At 28.7% G+C, this 21,052-nt stretch overlaps 2 protein-coding genes and 1 long non-coding RNA gene across 8 annotated transcripts; 1 reads left to right on the top strand and 2 right to left on the bottom strand.

Moving 5' to 3' along the window:
- The first annotated feature begins 102 nt into the window (after positions 1-102).
- Positions 103-2,435, top strand: LOC145181562 (uncharacterized). Its single transcript, XM_090100605.1, has 6 exons — positions 103-206; positions 723-987; positions 1,124-1,297; positions 1,476-1,661; positions 1,850-2,002; positions 2,229-2,435. Exons 2-6 carry the CDS (start codon positions 735-737, stop codon positions 2,396-2,398), a joined length of 936 nt encoding a protein of 311 aa, XP_089956731.1. The 5' UTR covers positions 103-206; positions 723-734; the 3' UTR covers positions 2,399-2,435.
- Positions 2,428-12,926, bottom strand: LOC145181560 (uncharacterized). Of its 5 annotated transcripts, none has more exons than XR_016456428.1 (11): positions 12,692-12,924; positions 12,167-12,254; positions 11,894-11,954; positions 9,434-9,530; positions 8,677-8,759; positions 7,204-7,321; positions 6,738-6,942; positions 4,724-4,852; positions 4,356-4,582; positions 3,090-3,275; positions 2,428-2,727 (listed from the first exon to the last, which is right to left on the bottom strand). XR_016456428.1 is itself a non-coding variant. In XM_090100602.1 (11 exons), exons 1-11 carry the CDS (start codon positions 12,827-12,829, stop codon positions 2,631-2,633), a joined length of 1,398 nt encoding a protein of 465 aa, XP_089956728.1. In that variant the 5' UTR covers positions 12,830-12,926; the 3' UTR covers positions 2,428-2,630. The 5 variants fall into 5 exon arrangements, 3 of the variants coding, with proteins under 3 accessions (XP_089956728.1, XP_089956729.1, XP_089956730.1); XM_090100602.1 differs by having other exon boundaries at positions 4,387-4,582; positions 12,692-12,926; XR_016456429.1 differs by lacking the exon at positions 9,434-9,530 and having other exon boundaries at positions 12,692-12,864.
- Positions 12,927-17,832: 4,906 nt separating this feature from the next.
- Positions 17,833-20,516, bottom strand: LOC149883195 (uncharacterized). 2 transcript variants are annotated; one of them, XR_016444621.1, is made up of 3 exons: positions 20,419-20,516; positions 20,197-20,324; positions 17,833-18,495 (listed from the first exon to the last, which is right to left on the bottom strand). It is a non-coding gene; the product is annotated as an uncharacterized LOC149883195 (long non-coding RNA). The 2 variants fall into 2 exon arrangements; XR_016444622.1 differs by lacking the exon at positions 17,833-18,495 and adding an exon at positions 19,278-19,475.
- Positions 20,517-21,052: the final 536 nt, after the last annotated feature.

The raw sequence follows: 21,052 nt of genomic DNA, 5'->3' as shown, positions 1-21,052 counted from the left end.
GCTAGTTTATTGAAGCAGCTGCAGTTCGTGAAAAAAGGATTGGCAACTGCAGTTATGTGAAACTGTTTAACCAGATTAATAAATGATATCTTGTTTATTGACCTTTTATTTTTACATGTTTTAATGGTGTAGAAGTTTGGGAAGTTCGTTGCATTTAGCTTTAATGATAAACACAACATAGTTTGAGCAAAATTAAGTATATTTGCGTAAGTAACTGTTTTAAAAGTTCGTACGTCAGAATACGTACGTGTAATTGTGTTAATCATCGTTTACCCGAAATTTGGGTTGGAAACTTCCAACACATCTATTAATAATTGTTTAATCCTGTAAAATCTCTTTCTAAATTATTTACTTTCAGCATCTCGCATATCATCTACAACAACGTCGGTAATGTATAATTAGAACCGTTGTGGCCATGGCATGAATCTCTATAGCCAAAATCAGTAAATTACGGCATACAAATTTAAATTTTTAGGGATATTCCTTAAGCGAAAAAATCCATAACTAACATGGCTGCCGTTAAATTTAAACTATGGGGCCATTACCATAATGGCCATCCCTTAGACCCGCGCCTGCATGCGCTGTTTTCTCGACTCAAAAACAAATGTTTTGCTGTGCATTTCTCAAAAGCCAATGGGTAAAAGTGGCAAAACAATTCCTTACTTCACAATACAATATGAACTGTTAAATCTTTTCAATAAATTTTTTCTTTAAATTTTTAGCAAAAATAAAAGATGTTTTTGGCGCTCTTTTTGGTTTCGAGATTTCTATTGGCTGAATCTTCTTGCTTGTCAGTCCTTAATGGGAAGAGTTGCGAAATAATTCAAAATGCTGGGTACATGCTTTCTAGAGAAATAAAAGCGGGAAATACTTTTCTTCAAAAAATATTGTTGATTTCTTTGGAAAACAACATTAAATTGATTGAATCTTTGATTCCTCCTTTGAAGCAGCAATTAACTAACATCAAAATCAACAACCCAAAAATCAGTAAGTTTTTAGTCGCGCAATAACTGCACTAATTTGTGATTATAATTAGGATTGGCAGAATAAATTATGATTAAAAAGGATTGAAGAGATGATTTTAGTGCTAATAATTATTTTTATTTCTAAACCTTTTTTTCAGCACCTTTTGAAACATCAATTACTGAAAAAACAGAAAAAGAAATGGTTGCATTTTTAGTGGATTCAGCACGCACAGAAAATAAGAGGTTTTGGACCCTTATTGCTAAAGCTGCTACTATCCTAATTAATGATTCTAAAACATCAAATCTTCTCATGAGCTTTCCTGAAGTTCGAAGTACAAATTTATGTATTTTAGTTTTAGTACTTGATACAAAATCTTTCATTAACAAAGATTTGTGTTCAATTAAAAGTTAAAAAAGTTAAAAAATTCAATTTTTTTCTTTCAGGTTTAATTTTCAAAAATTAAAAGTTGTTTTCAACTTTTATGTAAAAGTTATTGTTTTGTTTTATAGCAACTTACGATCGCTCTTCTTTACCCAACGAGGTTTATAACTTACACGATCTTATCAAATATGTTTCACCAGAGATTCGGTCGTTAATGACGTCAATAGATAGCAACTTAAAGTCGTCCGCAAAAACAATGATCGACATGTTTATAACGAGTATTAAGTCTTTGCTTCAAGATAAACTGCAATTAAGTAGGTTGCAATACTAGAGTTTCGTATTTGACAATAGTTAAGTTGAAACAGGTTGCAACACTTTAAAAAGGTTCAAATTGTTGATGAAAGCATTTCAACGTCAAAGTATTTTAAGAAACTGAAACATTTTTTTACAAGTACTCGCTTTTTAACCCGAAGGATTTTAATACCTTAATCCGTACTTTTAGATTACGACCAAATTGAAAGCGACATGCTGATTTTCTCAAATCAATCTAATGAGTTACTTGTAAACAGTATGCTTTATCAAGGAGAAAGTATTTTGCAAGAAGCCATAAAAAATATAGAAGAGATCGATAGCCAGGTTAAACAATCGAATCTTGGTACGTATCTTAAAAATTTTTTCTTTTTCAAAATTTTTAACTTTTTTTTTTTTTATCATAAAGCTGCTCTTTTCATTTAGTATTAACTTGCATTTTTTTTTTTTTTTTTTTAAATTTGTGTTTTTCATTTTAAAGGCTCCGTTTTATAAAATTATAAAGTATTTTTGGTATTTTTATTATCTTAATTATTATAATTATTTTAATTAAGCACAATAAATTTTGATAGATCCAATAAAGTTGAATACAGCTTTAGAGCCTGCTCGAACACTCGTTTTTGAGATCCTCACGAAAACGCAAAAGGAAGACATGTATGGATTTATCGGAAGCAGAATTCAAAAAGCAATGGAAATTCTTAAGAAGTCTTTTAGTGAAATAAAAACCATTATGACTTCTTAGAAATAAATCAAAAGGAATAAACAGTAACAGACTCCCTTACTTGTCGTAATATATTTTTAATGCCTATTGATATTCTTCTGTCTACAATTAGACAAACAAAATACCTTCAAAAGATGAAACGGCTAAAATTTGTCTTTAACTATGGTTTTTATAAAATTATGTTCTGAACTTTATCGAAAAGCGTTCGCTAAAACTCGTTCAACCGAATTATTTCTCGCAAGATTTTATTCCTTCATGCATCTTTAAGAGGAACTTTGAGAGCAAATGCTGTGTAAGGTCTTGTTAAACTTGAAGGATCTTTATCAACAACCAATGATCGATTAAAACATCTAAAAGAGTAAAAACAAAATCGTTTTCATAGTGAGGTTTGCACTTTTTCCTTTGATCTGTGATTAATATGCATAAAACAGATAATTTATATTTAAGACATGCTCCTTGTATTCATCAAGAGGAAACCTAATAACTGTTTATACCCACATCATTGAAAACAGCAATCCACGGGTAAGAAAAAGAAATATAGTTTAAGATTCCAGATTGTTACGCTTTGATTGATATCAATTTAAGAACTTCTATATTTATCTTAAACCATATAGACTGTCATTAAATGAAATGAGAAAAATACCATGTCTAATTATTTGACACATGCAATCTCTACCAACAATTACAAAAAATATTGCCAATAAAGAATTACCTTGATTTAATACTTGAATTGTTTTTTGACATGTGTGCTGAGAATGCAGCAGCGTTGTTGCCAGCACAATCTCGATTAACCATTTGGTATTGCCTTGCACGGAAATCTGACGCTGTATGTGGTCGATCACTCTTTGTTCGATTTAATGACAATGAATTGTTGTTAGCATTCATTTGATCCAATATTCTAAAACATTTGAAAAACCTGTCAAATTTCAAGTCAATAAGTTCCTTTTAACATATAACAATTTTTACAATGGTAATGTTATTCCCCCCCCCCATTCCCCCAGTCAAAAAATGCTACGGGACAATCCAGTAAAATTTTGGAACAAGGGTTCTACAAAACTTGTCGTGCAAGAATCATGAACCTGTAGACTTCATGTACAAATGCATCCTTATTCAATTTATACCTGAAAATTGTCAGATTTTTTTGCTTCTAGACCTTTATGTTTTTTATTTATTAGTTCTACTTTATCAATGCAGTGCTTTGTTACTTCAATCGGTATTCTAGCATTCATCTTAAATGCAAGTACAACTTCAATGACCTGTTAATAGCATCATGAACTGCCAATTTATTAACTATGTGGAGCTGAAAGAAGTAAGCAAAGGCCACACAATGTGATGGCAACTTTGTGCCAAAAATTTCAGGTCTATATAAGCTTAGTAAATAAAGAACTTGCCTCCTTAATGCAAAACTAAACTAACTGTAAAACATAAATTTTTAAATTCTAAATTTAATACTTGATGTTATATGATGTTTTAATGGCTTAGATGTGAAAACACATTGTCTTTTAAACATAAGTTAGGTTTGTTCTGACGGAATGTAGAAAATTAAAATTTTAAAATTTTTTAGTGCCTGGCAAAAAGTGGCTTTTCTAAAGCAATTTTCTTACAGTACTAAATTACATTTGATCCTCGTTTCATATTCGGTACTTTTTGAGATTATAGTTATTGTTATCATCACCATTGGATGCAAACCTTCTGTAATCAAACATTTTTCAAATTTGCATAATTAGAGCTCTTATTCAAATGACATTTTTGCCAAATTGTTTAATTCTTCAAACTTGTTTTTCTAGCTGTCTTGTTGTAGCTATGGTGAATATGCATATGATGCAATTATGGAGCAACTTACATGAACTATCATAGTGAATAGCATTTTGTGTTGCTAAGAATAGAGTCAAAAATGTTAAAAAATGCCTAAATTAAAATTCAGAGCTAATAAAACAAATGGATAAAATTTTGAAAAAACTTGAACTTTTGAAAAAACCTCCAAGAGTTAAGTAGCAACAAGACAGTGCCTGCAATGGTTGCTTCTCCACAACCGCAATTCCTCAAAGACATCATTCATAAGACATTCACCATTTTGCATTGATAATTTTTTGCCTTCTGCAATACATGTTTGACTTGTTGATAACTGGTTAACACTAAGTGAAGATTTCTCTTTTTTTAAACGTGACCTTAAAGCTTGCACAGGATTTCCACACATATGCAGCCCTAACAAATTTTAGAAAATATAATTTATCACCATAAATATTATTACAAATGTCAATATAAACATGATTATATTGACATTTGTAAGTTTACATAAGTTTACCTTTTTTTTTTTTGGTTTTGAAAAGGAAATAATAAAATTACCAGAGGTTAATTGACTTGAAACATCTGGGTTGTTGCTTGCATTTATCTTTAAGTTTTTGACCTTTTCCACTTTTTCATGAATTGGGCTTGAACAAACTTCTTTTATTTGAAGCCTACAATTTTCTGTTTCTATTAAAAACAAAATAAGCAATAAAATCAACAACAAAGTAAACAACAAAATAAGCAACAAAATAAACAACAAAGTAAACAACAAAATAAACAAAAAAATAAACAACAAAGTAAGGCTGATTCAAGTAACTTAAGTACTTAAGTAATTACTTAAACAACTCAAGTACTTAAGTAAATTTTTATTACTTAAGAAAAATCAAATAATTTTTTGTCAAATTAAACAAGTAGAAAATTGATATTTTACAAAAATTTGTACAAAAGTAGTCTGATTTTCAATTTTTTTTTTGGTTTACATTTTGATAATCTTGGCTTATTTTACCATATCTCCCAACTTCAACAGATTTTGTTGAATACGTTGCCAGCTGTCTCAAAAAACTGTTTTGTTTCTTTGTTTTCCATTTATTTTTAGTAGTTTTGTCTTATATTATTTTTATTTATCTAGTTTCATTTTATAGATATTTCTAATAATACCTAAATAAAAGATTAAAAATGGAAAGTGAATGGGTGGAGTCTTCAAAGAAAAAATTATCTGAAATTTGGAAACATATTAATTTCAACAAAGGATGAAAATAATGTTAAGTACAAATATTGTTTTTCAACTTTTAAGGCAAAACAGCATTACCTTATTATTTAGAAAAAGTAGAAAATATAAAAACAAAAAAAGTGACGGGAGTTTCTTGCTATACTTTATCGTCTACTTTAAGTTTGAGCTCAAGGCCTAACTTTCAATAGCTGACACCTTTTCCAAGAAAGATTCTTCTGAACTTGTTTTGGTTCAAATGGTTGCTGTTGATCTTATTCCTATTTACAAATTGTCAAAAAATATTGATATTCAAAAAAGGTGGGCTTTGCTCATGGTCTTAAAAACCCAAGTATTTTTGGTATACAGGAAAAACTTAACAAAAGTTTATGATTTTTCAAAAATGACTGAGAACGATGATAGACTTCCAATAGAGTTCAAAGATATATGTACCAGATCAATTCAGTTCAATGCCTTGGAATGATTAGGATTGTTGACTCAATGAAGGCTGAAGATCTTTGTATGTCTAAAAGTCTTAAATTGATTTAAGCAATGCTAATCACATATTTGGAATGGTTACAGATTGTCTCAAATAACTTATCAGTTATGTCTTTTTCATGGAATTTACTTGGCAGTAGTTAGTTGTACTTTATAAAAAAGCAAAGGATCTACTAGAAGTTAAAATTTTTTGTAATGAGCATGGTTTCCTTAAGAGTTTTGTCTAGCAACAAAAAAGAAATGGCTGTATTTGAAGGATCAAATGACTGTCCAAAAATGCTTTAGAAATTGCACTATGCTTTAAAGTCTTTACATCCATCATCAGTTGAAGCAGAAAGTTGCTTTAGCATTGCTAGACATTTTATTACTAAGTTGAAAACATATTTGAGTAATAAAATGATTGAAACATGTTTTTTACACTCTAATCTGAAAATTTAGCTGTTACATTTTGTCATACTCAAATGTAGTACTATCACACTAAAATGTATATAATGTTTAACTGTTTGGAAATTAGTTAAAATTACTTAAGTAATTTAGAAAAATCTACTTAAAATTACTTAAGTAACTCTTTCCCATTACTTGAACACCCCTACAACAAAACAAGCAACAAAATAAGTAACAAAAAAAAGCAACAAAAAAAAAAAAAAAAGCAACAAAACAAGAAATTGTTTTAGGCAAATAAATGAAAATAAAATTTGTGCTGTAAAAGGGTGTAAACTGTTTCATAATAGTTAGACTTAAAAAAATATATAGAAAAAAGAAAGTAGAATATAAAAAAGTTGATGGGATTAATTTGAGAGAACTAACAAATAACTTTCTTTATTTTCAGCCATAAAAAAAACTAAACTTAAACATCTCCATACTCACTTTTAAGGTGATTCTTTGAGTCCAGATTTTCCAGAGTTTTTAATCGCTGTTGCAATATTAACATATCTTCAGTGAATGATTTTCCCTCTTCCCCTTGTAAAGAAAGCTTTTGACCACCATCTTCTAAAAAATTCTTCTCATCAAACATAGAAAGTTGAGGCAAACGAGACAGCACAGCATCTTTGTACACGTAGAATTTTAGATCCTAATTTTTGAAAATGAAGAAAATATTCCATTTCTATTTTATTGAACTAATCAAACAATTATTCTTGTTTTTCAGCTTATATTCATTTATGCCTATTTACTAGCTAATTAATCAAATTCTTAAATTCAGGGCAGTTATTTTTGATAATTAAAACATTTTGAAACTTTCATGTAGATAAGTATAAATATCCAATATGACAAAAGTGTAGCACTTAAATAGAGAATTTTTTAATGATAATCAAATATCAAAAAACTTTCTCACCTGTTTATTTGTAGATTTAGAGGGAGAGTATTCAACAGGGTTGCCCTTCAATGTCAAGGCAGTGAGATTTATGCATAAAGATAAGAACTCAACTTGCAAAATGTCATCAACATTATTTCTAATGTAAAAAGCAGCTTTCAGCAATTAACAACAAATTCTTTCAAACAATAAATGGAAACAATTTTTAAAAAAATTATTTTTTACAAAAAATTATAAACATAAACAAAAATTTATAAATAAGCAAAAAAAAGTTCATAAAAAAACTTCATGTGTCATTCCATATCAAATCACCTAATAGTAGTTAAAAATTATGAGAAAATGAGGAAAGAAAAAAAAAAAACAGCAGAAAGAAGAAATGTGTATACACATACACATTAACCACATAGCACAAAGTTGTTTGTCTATAACTTAACTCATAATAGTGTTTTAATCATTCTTAACTGATTGTAATCACTTCTACTGTTAATAGATAGAGCAATTATTGAACACATTATTTTTTCAAACAGAATCCAACACTGACTCAATCTTGCATCAATAGTCTATTTCAAATTTAATTTGTTTTTATGCATGACCTTCACACTAACCTCTTGGTTTCATAATGAATCTCAAGCAAAAGCCCTACATAGCATTCATAATTGTAAAAGCATGCAATGAATGTTTTATAACTTACCTTTTTTTCAACCTATGTAAACAACTCATGTGATGTGAGTATCTGATTTATAATTGTTGCATGTAGACTTTTATTGCTTTCACTGCTTCTCTCTTATAGTTTCTCCTATCCCATCACATGGACTTTTGCCATGAAACTTAGCAAAAAAATAATATTCCACATTTATTTTGTGATATTTTAGGTGATATATTAGGTTTATGAGACAATTATTATATTTGTACTGGAATGCTGTGCTATTACTGAAGTGATTAAATTTGATGAATTGGGTAGTTTAATACTGGCCATAGGGAGTAACTTAATGCAAAAAACAATTAACTACTTTTGGGTCATATTAAAGATGGTCAGAAATGATACAATAGCAGCCACATATGAGTCTATTTTTTTAATTTTTATAATAAACAGCAAATGAATTAAGGTTTATGGGCCAGTAAAACCCTTGTGCTGTAACTTGTACAAGAAAACTATATTTTTCTGCAAAGCCTAAGAGAAAAAGACACATGTAATAGTCTAATGTCTGCTTTGCCTCTGATAAATAGGAAGACTATGCCTCTTTGATAAAATGACATGGAAAAGATCATACAAAGTTTCACTTATAGTTTAAATGCATTCAATTAAGCTGTTTTGGACTAGACTGTGACAAGAGCTGTTTGGTCAGTTGACATCCATTGTTAGGGTAGGTCAATAAAGCTGTAATACCTGATAGATGGTCAAAAGTTGAAGCAAGTCTGAGGTGGTATCCACAGGCGTTTTTAAAAAAATAGGTGATTTCATATGAAATGAGCTTTATTCCTAAAAGTACACACCCTTCAAGATCTAAAACTTCCAGGTTTTCCATCATGCTTAATGGACTGATATCTGACACTTCATTGTATGGCAAATAAAGTTCCTAAAAAAATAATATTGCTATTGATTGGTTATTAATAACATAAATACAATATTTTAAAATGATGAATTAAAAAAGAAATATTCCATTTATTACAAACTTTTAGTAAATGGAATATTTCTTTACTCTTAAAGAACAAAACATTAAGAGCTGAAGTCAAAACACATTTTTTTGGTTTTAAAGAGTTAAAAAGTATTAAGACAAAAAAACATATCATATTTTTAACTTATTTATTTTAAAACTATAAATGTTAAACTTATAAATATTAAACTTATAACTATTATACTTATAAATATTATACTTTAACATTTGGATAGTCAAACACTTTAACTTTTGAGATAAAGTTTTTTAAAAATCATTACCAGTTTTTTAAAAACCATAAACTGTTCAATATAAATGAAACTCATATAACTATTTCATTAATTACTAATAGCAATCATATACAATAGGCAGGTCATAAACCTCTTATAAAAGTATGAACAAATCTTCAAAAAAAAAAAAAAAGCCATAAAAATAACTAAAACTAAATTCTCATGGTTTTTTTAGTTTATTCTGCCCTTAGAACTCATATACAAGTAAGTAAACTAACAATGTAACTAAAAAATAGTATTCTAAAAAATATTATAAAAAAAAATACTAATAATTATTCAGTACAAAAAAAGCATGTAAAAATTAACCTTAATGTAAGGAATAGAGATAATTCCATCTAAATCATTTAAACAACAACGTGATAGCCACAGAACGGTTAAGTTATTTAAGCTAGTACCCAAATCCCTGAAAAGTAAAATAAAACCCAAAGATAAATAGAATTTTCTTTGCAACACGGAAAACATCCAGCCTAATTTAAATTAACAATGGTGTTTTAGATATCAAATTTTAAGCTTAGACCAGAATCATTTTGTTGTTAATAAAATCTCCAGAAATTTATATTTTATCAAAATTATCTGACGAACCTAAATTAAATTTGTGAAATTATTTGAAAAGAATGCCTTACAAAAACAGAGTATTAGTGCAATTAAAATAAGTTAATCTTAAACATAACACATAAAACACAAATTTTTCTAACTATAACTTAGTTCAACAGTCTACTATCAGAAAACGTTTGTAAAAACTATTTTCTAATGGCAGAGCTATTATGTATTTTTTTTATCATTTTGATTTCTATAGAATGTTCAAGCCTAGTTAATATGATACTAAGCATTGTGAGGCCAACCATTTGATGCTGCGCTAGCATGTGAGCCCTATTATTATAATGAATTGTAAATGGATGTTTACTAGGTAAGCATATTGGACAAATTTCTGAAACATGACCAATACAAAGTAACATTCCAGAAAAGTCTTTTTGTACCTTATTACACTTATTTTAGTATTTTAATTTTAAAAAATTCAGTGACAAAGATGAGAGATCTTAAGTAGAGTTCAGAGACATGGATAATTGATATTCATTGCACATTCAATATCAATTATCCATGGTGGCTTGTGACTTTATGCCTTAACTAGAATTGTAAATGCACAATTAATTATAATAGAATGCACACCACATATTGCATTGTATGTATATGATGTATGTAATGCTATATTACAATACATATACTTTTTTTTTCCAGGAATCATAAAATGGACAGTGCTAGGTCAAAGACAAAAGTACATTTTCTGGGAAGTTACACAAAAGTTTTGACTGATGGAATGTTACCTTCCTTGAGGGAATGATCTCTTCTTAAACAAAAACAATGAGAATGGTAAAAAAATCTAAGAGGCACCTGCAATTAATACTGAAAAAACTGCTGAGTTTGAGGTATGGTAGCTTTTGAAAAAAATTTAAACTGGAAGTCTGTGGCACAAAAGTTTAAAGGAGACAATTTTGTTTTCTAAGCAGTTTGACATGGCTGGAATGAATACAACTTGCAAAAAAGAAGATGAAGTAGTAGTAGGGCACATTATTTATACATATTTGTAATTTCTTGTATAACTGTTTACTTGCTTTAGAAAAGAACCTTTAATGTGTTTTGCCATAATGAAATATCAATATTAGCATGTATTGTTAATCAAATCAACCATGTTTTGGTATTTGTTTAATACAAAAGAAAAGGATGAGGAAGATGTGCTACCAAAGCAAATCAATATGAAGCACACATTTCTATGGTAATTACATTTCATGACTTGGCTTCAAAATGTTCTCATGTCCTCTTTGAACACACAGAACTACCAGATGTCTTCCTCTTGATAGATCTGGATGAGTTATATGAGGGGAGGAATTTAAGCATGCAGCAGCAGTCATACAGGACTTAAAGGTTGTTAACAGCCATGCAGAGTGAGAGGTAACACTGATACAGGCATTGAGCAGCATTCTGACACAAAATAAGAAACTGTTTTAGTTCATATTAAAAGACATTTAGGAGAATCACTGCCAGTTTGATTGTGAAGTAAAGAGCAGCTGGTGCACTAGAGGCCAAAAGCAGAATGACAAATGCATATATAGACTTTCTCTGATGGACACTTGACAGGACACTAACACTTGTTAGTTTAAAAGAATGACAATCATATTACTTACATTTAGACACTAAAATTATATTTCAATTCTATAAATTATATAATGATTTAATTAAATTGATGTTCATGGCTTACAAACTCATATATAAAAAAACTGTAAGATTTCATCAAACTTTAACGTAATTGAGCTACCTCTAAATGTGAATATTGCTTAAGCAAATTTAATGTTTTTATGTGAAAAAGAACAATTTAGGAGATTGAGACATAAAAAAAAAACAGATTTTTTTTATTGCATATATAAGGACCATCCTATGTAGCAATGGTTTAAAAATTATCTTTAAACAAACAATTTTAAAACATACATATTTTTAAAGAAACAAATCATATATACTTGTAAAGAAACTAATGTAACTTCTTAATTGTTTTTATAAATACTCATCTACAGAGTTGATTTTTTAAGAAACATTTGCAGTTTTAAAAACAATGTATTGAACTGAGGTTCATTACAATTTCATTTATTTACCAAAGCAAATGAAAAAAAATTCTAAAAAAGCTATATAACTATTTATAGTTTATCTTATGTAAAATCTTTTATACTATTCTTCTAAATGATTTTTAAAACATGATTATTAAATATCTTATCTTACCTGATGGAGTTTATGTAACTATTGCTTAAATTAAGCTTCTTCAAATTTGGAGCCAATTTTCCTGTAACAATATGTTGATTTGAAAACAGGTGAATATTTAATAGACAATTTCTAGGTTTATTGCATATGTAACTATTGGTATAAATTAAAAAAAAAATAAAAAAAACTTTTATGAAACTAATTATAGTGCTTTTAAACAAGATAGCAGTATTAGTTAAAGACAAAGCTTACATTTGCGTACTAAAAATATTATGATTTCAAAACAACACATACCTATATTACTAATGCTTGTATCAGAGGTATCAACTATTATTTTTAACTCATATAAATCAAAAAGGTTTGATATGCCAGCAACTTCTTTCTAAACATACAACTGTAAATATACATAAAGTAAATAATGTACAGGGTGGGCCAAAGGTAACTTTACCATCTAAAAATGAAATAACTTTTTAAATTTATTTTATAATTTTGTTTTTAAAATTTTTTAGACTTAGACATTAAAGATATGTTCTAAATGACTCTCACTTTCCTTTTCACAAAAATAGGCCCTTTCTATGGCACTTTTTATAACTGCTTGAAAAGTGACTCTGTTTATCTATCAACTTTTCTGAAGAATATTGTCCTTCTACTCAGCAACAGTTCCAGGCTTATTAAATAGCAAAAATGTTATTTAATTTTTCAATGATAAAGTATATTTTAGGTCCCCTGTATTTATAGATGAAATATATATACATGCAAGATTTAGTAACAGTATGTAAAATTACAAAAATTAAAATCAAAGTAAAAATGGTTATATACTAATTTTCGTATAGAAATTAATTCTTTAAAGGCGTCCTCTTCACTCTTAATTTCTGGTTGGGGATTATTTTCAGTTGCATCAGGTATATCAATTATCTGTATAACACTATGTGGTCGAGTAATTAAGGTTGAAAGCATAGCATTAATATGAATTTCTGACTAGTTGTAAAGCTAAGAAGTAGAAAAAAAGATAAAATAGTAAATAATGAAAAAACTAATAATTTTCAGAACATGATTATAATTTTCTAAATAGTAATGGTTGATCAGGCAAGTTAAGTAAATGGCTGTTGGAATATATTATATCTTACATCAAAAGAATTTATCTAGCTAATTATACATTTAAAAAAAAATTTTATTGATGAAATAAAAAAAGATAATTTATAACTTAAGTATAATATATTTAAAATATTTAAGTATAATATATTTCATATATTTAAATATAGTATATTTCACCAAATATTTTATAACAAAAGAAATTTAAAGAGTGTTTTCTGTTTCTTACTATTCTTGTTGATAGCAGAAAACATACTTATTAAGGAAAATTATATTGAATTGAAATTATATGAGAAACTGTTAAAAAAAATTATTTTATCATTTTTAATGTCACCTATAGATTCTTTTTTGGTTGAAGCCAAGTAAAAACTTTACAAAAAATTTAGCAGACAACACCTGCAGATACATAGATTAAAGGTTACATAGACTAAAAATTGTGAAATTAAAACTGCTGCATTTACATGGGGTGTTGCTTGGAGATATTCCATCATACAGAATTATTACTGATTAATGGTGGATATAGAATGTATAATAATAGTGCGTATAGTTTTGATCAAATGTTTTAATACCATCAAAAACTAATGAGATAAGTTTAAGTTTAATTTGAGAGAAATCTACAAAATTTGGGGGTCTATACTTGACCGTAAAAATTCTCGAAAAATCGCCTCATCTCGAATTTTCGAGTGGTTGAAAAAATAAGCGCAAACCTTATATATTACTATTACGTTTTTAAAGTAATTAAAAAGTTCTTGTTTTCGGAATATTTTGAACAAAAGAGTTTGCATAATTCAGACTTCAGTAGATTTTCAATTTTCACTTAAATTGAAAATATACTGAAGTCTGAATTACGGAGGGTGGCCATTCCAGAACATTAAGTTTATTTTTCTTAAGTCTAGATTTTACAGATCTCGCAGTAAGCTTTGGGTCGTTGTCGTGCATTAAAAATCCAAGTACCCATGTAGGTTATCATAAGCATACAGCTATACAGTATCAGTGTTGCTAATATTTTTTACATGTAAAATGCCAAAAGCATGAATATAAAATGCCAAAAAAATCCCTTTTCAATGTGGCATTTTTAAATTGTGGCAGTTTCAAACTGATTTCGTCACTCTACTTTGAACAAACTTCATTAAACACTAGACTAGAACTTCATTAACCCTTTCATGCGCTGGGTTGTTGTATAACAACAAATTAAACTAAGCTTCCTCACTTCAAATGGTGCATTCTAACCGATTAAAAACAATATTATTTTATAAAAGAGAGTTGAAAAAGGCTGCAGAAAAAGTCTACTTTAACATTTCATAGTACCGCTGTCATTTTGTAGATGATTTTTTATGAGTCATGTTAGTTACGGAAAAATAATTGGTGTATGAGAGGGTTAAACACTAGACTAGAGCTTCATTAAACACTAGTCTAGAACTTCTGATGGAACAAATACCATTTAAACACATTTGTGCTTTTAGTGTTTATTTCCAAGTTGAATTAACAAGTTAATCTTTGGATCGGAAGTCAAAAGCTTTTAGACATCCTAATAATTTGGCGACTATATAGGATGAAGTTTCTCTTAGCTGCGGCTTTCGAAATTTAGAATCAGTGGCATTGTATTTTTCAATAAGTTTACGACAGTTTTGAACCAATTCTCTAGAATACCCTCGTTTGACGCGAAATTTGTGAAATGTTAAGTCTATTCGATAACATATTTAAAATTCTTCTTCTTTTTTCTACAGAGCAATCTTTGTTTCGCCTCATGTTCATTTACTACAAGAAAACTAAATGTACATTATAAATAATATTTACAATGCCTTAATCCAGCTCTCACTTAAGAATTTTTTTAAAACACTCCAATTTTTAACAATAAATGGGATTCTTCACTGGCATGTACTATTTCATTAAGCTCATCCACTCAACGAAATTTTACAATAAAAGTTTTTATTATCACATTGTTGTATTTACATCCAAACATTAAGGGAAGTTCCAACTTGTAAAGTTATCGTAAGAAATACTGTTAAAATAAAATACGTAAATATATATATATATATATATATATATATATATATATATATATATATATATATATATATATATATATATATATATATATACACACACACACACAAATAAAATGCAATTAAAAGAAATTATTATGGGATGCGCTATTTCTATGATCACCGCCGTATATATACGCAAGATAACAGGAGAATTTGCTAGACCCGAATAATCCTATTGCTCACACTCAAAGTATTGAAAACCGAAATGCGAGCGAAAAAAATCTTTATAGACAAAGTGGTACAAGTGAAGAATTGTTCACAAGTTGCATGAGTTTGGAGAAATTCGGTGGCAAATAAAGATATAGTTTTTAACGAGTTAAAGAGAATACTTAAATATTGTCACCTTAAGAATTATGCAATCTTTAAAATTTTTTTTTTTTTTTTTTTTTTTTTTTTTTTTTTTCAGAGTCATAAGTTTTGATAATAGCATTAATAAAAAAAAAAAACTACGCTTAAAATACAAGAGGAAGAAAATGAAATTTACAAATCAAGTATTCAAAGCTACTCAAAAGTTTAGCATGCAACGAAATTAAATTCAATTTTTTCTTTTTTTAAAAAATAGCAGAAAAGATAAAATCTTTTAGTTAACTCATATACAAAATTTATTTTTTAGAATGTTTAGAATATATTAAGAGAAAAAAAAAAAGAAAAAGAATGAAAAAAAAAAAAAATTAAATTTTTTGGAAGAAATCATATATGAAATATGAAAAAAAAGCTGCTCATAAGTTTAGCACGCTTGGTTTTGAAGTGGTTTTCAGGCTGAACCTTAATAAGGAATGTGACCAGCTCTATTTTTTATGCATTATGTTTATCTTCTTTATACAGAATCGAAAAGTTTTCGACAATATTCAACTGTTAAACCGTTAAACGACTCTTTTAAATTTTCTCTTAGATTTTCAGCTGAAGTTACTGGTTTTTTTGGTAAGTCCTCTGTCCAGCACGGCCCAAACATTTTCAATTAGATTCAGAGCAGGTGATCTAGCTGGCCACTCCCTGCTAGCACACAACGTTGAAAAAACGTTGAAATAACGTTGATCGACGTTGATCAACGTTGTTACAACGTTGTTTCAACGTTGTTTCAACGTTATGTTCTTGCTGGGCTAGCCCAGCAAGCACACTTACGTTGGGCCAACGTATGTAAAACCATCGCGAACGTCGGCTGTTTTTTCCAATGCAAAACCAACGTTGATCCAATGTCATATGTTTAATTATGAAATTAATACCGACGGAACTAAAAACAACTGTCAATTTAAATACATTGGTCCAACGTATGTTTTTACATCGTAAAAAGTTAATTGCTTTTACGATGTAAATCCAACGTTGATCCAATGTATTTAAATTGACATTGATTCAACCAACGTTGAATAAATGTATGTTTTTACATCGCAAAAAGTTTATTGTTTTTACGATCTAAACCCAACGTTGATCCAATGTAATCCCAGCTAACACAATACGTTCGGGCACGTTCTAAGAACGTTCTGTAAAAGTTCTTTGAGGTATTGAGTATTTTGAGTCCTCCGGCCGATGCCTTGCAGACTTGCCCGAACCTCTTCAGGGAAGACCCAGAAGCACGTCGACCCTGAGTTTGCCTCCCCTTTGAGGAACGGGCGGAAAAAAAGAAAAGTATCTGTTTAATACAAGTACACCGGCCTAGCCAGCTCGCCATCAATCCAAGTGACTACACTTGATCTTAGCCATTTGGCCGAGAAGCGTAAAAGTTTTTTGAGCATATTCACCTAACTTTTTTTTAACTTCAGTCTGACATAAGTTAAAACTGTAAAAGTCGTAATCACCAAACTTGCGCAGTTGCGTTTCAAAAAAACTTTCCTAAGTTTTTGCGTAAGTTTAGCACTGTCGGTATTCACCAAACTGAAATGGTTTCACCAAACTTTTTAGAAACTTGCTCTCCTCAATTTTCGCAAGTAAAGTTAAGTTTGTAATGAGCTGCCCTTAACTTTGGCGTAACTTTAAAATCACTTAATAATGAGAATGGCGTTACATTATTATGATGCATATGTAATTCTATTGTCAGATTGATATATTATTAGGGATCTTAACATACATAAATTATATATATTATAAAAAGGTTTAATAATAATCATAGATATTAATAAAAAACAACTGAATTTTAATGATATAACATCTTATTAAGATGTTATATTATTATATATATTAAGCTTAATATATCTTATATGTAATGATATAGCATCTTATATTAGATGATATATTGTCATATTGTTAATATGACATAATTTAATATCTTTATAATGTGTATATATATATATATATATATATATATATATATATATATATATATATATATATATATATATATATATATATATATATATATATATATATATATAATAGCATAACATCTTTATAAAATGTTATATTATGCGAGGATTTGTATTATACAAGTCCCTGTACAACAATATAACATCTTATAAAGATATAATATTTTTATTATTAAATATATTTTCTTCTTCAGAAATTTTTTTTAAAAAGGTACATGTCTTATTAAGTATTATGATCATAATTCATATTGTTGTTTTAACAACTTTATAAAAGTTTAGTCAAAATGGATATTCCAATTATTCTAGCTGCACATGGTCAAGATCAAATTTGGTTTTGCTTTAAGCAATTGCTCTGATGTGGAATGTCTTCAAAAACTTCATTTACCAAAAAATAATATAAGAGATATTATCAACACTTTACACGATGATTTGTCAACAATCATATTGAGAAGCAACCCAATTTTTTCAGAAGCAAAAGTACTGATAGCACTAAGGCTTTTATCAACTGGGAGTTTTCAACCAGTAATTAGTAAGAATTATTAGTTAATACCAAAAAGATTAGCTACAATCTTATGATTCTTTATTGTTAAACATGCTTGTTATTAATGGATTGTTACAAATGCAACTTAAAGGTGGTGCTTTATACAGGGTTTTTATTCAACCTAAAATGCCTAGCAAACCTAAAGGTAGCAAAAATCCCAGGGAAAACCTGGAAAACTTGGTTTACAGAAGAAAAAGAAAAAAGAAATAAAATAAAATTTATTTTTTCTCTATATGGAAATATGAAACTTTATTATTGTGTAGCAAAAATCAAACAAACCCTAGTTTTTTTAACTTAGCATAATAGATTGTCAAAAGATTAATTTTTATACTGCACCCTCCTACTCTTCCTAAATTGTGATTTTATATTTTTGCAGACTTTTGGTAAGGTTACTGTATTTTTCAAGTTATTTAGAGTTTAACCTTGTCAAAGTTCACTTTTCTCTCAGATAACTAACTTGCTTTGCTTAATTAAAATATAGTAGTCAATATGTATATTTCGTTCACATGTTGTTTCATGTAATTTTAGGTGACACCTCTCATGGAAGCCAGTCAAGCTACAGTTGCACACTTCGCCAGTTTTACAAATATTTTATTCAGCACTATCATCACCTTGTCAGATGGTATGATAGTCCAGAGGAGATGGCTGAAACAAAGAGAAAGTACTTTCAATCATTTGGAGTTAAAGGTCTCCTTGGAGTAATAGATGGTACAATGATACAAATCAAAGGATTTACTATGGCTGATGAGCCAGCATATATTTGCAGGTAAACTCATCATTTTAATTTAATATCTGATCATTTTGATTTGATACCTGATCATTTTGATTATATTACTTTAGGTCATTAGTCAAAAAGTTTAAAGTATACACTGCTTGGCCTACTTACACAGGCATAGTTAACATGAGAAACTTAAAAAGCTTTTGTTTCACAGATTTATTCTGTCTCTGTATGTTTGCATGTAATACATGCAAGGTTCAAAAAAAATATTTCTGCTCTATTATTCTTTATAAAAAAAAAAACTTTCCTTTTTTTTTAGGTGCTAATGCTTTTTATGCTGTATTTTATTTCACATTATTATGTTATTATAAAGGGCTTCATGTTGTTAACAATATGTAAAAAAATATATTTGATTTATGAAGAGACATTTCTTCAATTTCACAAAGTGCAACATGTTTATTACAAAAGTTGAAGTTTTTTTTAATATTTTAAATACCACATCATAGTTCTTTAAAGTTTGAAAACATCAAGTTAGTTAACATAAGTGCTAAACTTAAAACAATATTATAATATAAGGTCATATAGTTTAAGGTGAACAGCTGTTCTAACATGGTGTCAATATTTCCCAAAAAGGTTTTAGCTGCTCTCAGGATTTTTAAAAATTTTAACATTTTGAAGATTTTTAGCTTCTTTTTTTTAAAAAAGAAATCCTGTTTTGAACTGTCAGGTTGTCATTGATGCTGATGGAAAGTTTAGAGATGTTGTTGCAAAGTATCCTGGATTGTGCCATGATGCCTTTATTTTTTCTAATTCTGCATTAAAACAGACATTAGAATATGATCCAAATGCAGGTTTCTCAAACCAACCAAATTCGACTTGGTATTTTAAGAAGAGCACAAACCAAAAACTAAATATTTGCAATTATAAAGAAGTGATTGGAGTCTGAGAACAAGAATACATCATAAAGTTTGCCCAGGGCAATAAGTCAATAAAATAGTATTAACATCAAGAATGACATGTTATTCTTTGTTTGTAAATGAATAACTATGTAATGATAATGTTATGTATATATATATATACATATATGTTATGTATATATATATATATATATATACATATATGTTATGTATATATATATATATATATATATATATATATATATATATATATATATATATATATATATATATATATATATATATATATATATATATATAATGAGCTTTTTCACTGCAAGAGGTGTTATTTTGTGTTACATATATTTTTAAATTGTATACAGTTCAGCCAGTTGTGTCCATTATCCTTGACATGTAATAAATAAATCATAGTCTTTCAAATAAGCTTGATATGTAATTCAGCTGATAAAAATAATAAATTTGTACTTGTCAAGTAAATCTCTGAAAGGTCAAAAAAGCATTACATGTATATGGTTGGTTAAGTTGTATGTTAAGCAGTAGCTTTATAAGAGTAAAGATTGCGTTTAAATTTTTAGTAAACTCCATTTGAAAATATTCTTCTAAAATTAAGCGTTCAACTGAATAAATTTAAATATTATTAGCTTTTTATATAGTATTAGCTTTTTTAACTTTGTTATTGTTTTTACTTTTACTATTTAGTATTGTCTTTACCTTATGCTGCTTTCCATCTTAACAAAGCAGTAAAATCAACCGATGCGGATATTGAAGAGGTGATAAAACAATGGTTAAGATATGCATGCGATCGTGATAGCGGAAGGAGGGCGGGAAACAGGAAAAAACTAAAGAAAAAAATCCATAATGAACAAGAAAGCGATGAATTTTATGAGAGTAGTGATGTATAGTTTGTTTTCTTTTGAATAATATAATCTTTACCATGTTAAACGGTGTTCTTTCTGTATACGTATTGCCTTTAAGCGAAAGGGTTTATCTAAAGAATCTATTTAGAATGCGGCGCCAAGTATTTGGCATTTCCCCAGCAAACATTAAGCAGGCGGACCGACAACGGACCACTGTCAGCACTTATGCCGTGCCGACGTCGGCCGCCCGCTGCGTTGCAGCGTAGGCTTGCACATCGTATTTACATCGGTCCGTTAGCGGAAAGCTGCAGGCGGTTCGGCAGCGGACCGATGGCGGCAAATCGACAACTTTTGAACAACGGTCCGTCAGCGGCAAACCGATGATAAAGCGATAGCGGATTAGCATAAGACCTATAATAAGTTTTCACTAAGATTTGAATGCATTGATATACATATTATTTTTGTGTTTTTGTTTGAATAGAACGCACTTATCGTTAACAAAATTGTGTATATCTTTCAGCGCAATTTTTACTCAAAAGAATGGCAAATCCTGCCGATGCCTGGAAGGCACATCAAATACCTTTTGACTTTGTGCATAGGTATATAGCCATTAAATACGAATTTATCATACTAAAACTCTCCTTGCACCGAAAAACACTATCCCAACTGTAAATCATTAGGTCATACGTGGCAACGCTTAAGCTCGGTGA

The sequence above is a fragment of the Hydra viridissima genome, unplaced genomic scaffold, assembly GCF_058129835.1.
Source record: "Hydra viridissima isolate aposymbiotic clone 2 unplaced genomic scaffold, HvirCarnegie_v1 scaffold_10, whole genome shotgun sequence".
NCBI lineage: Eukaryota > Metazoa > Cnidaria > Hydrozoa > Anthoathecata > Hydridae > Hydra > Hydra viridissima.
The sequence above is the reverse complement of the archived record's forward strand: the minus strand, read 5'-3'. Positions and strand labels throughout refer to the sequence as shown.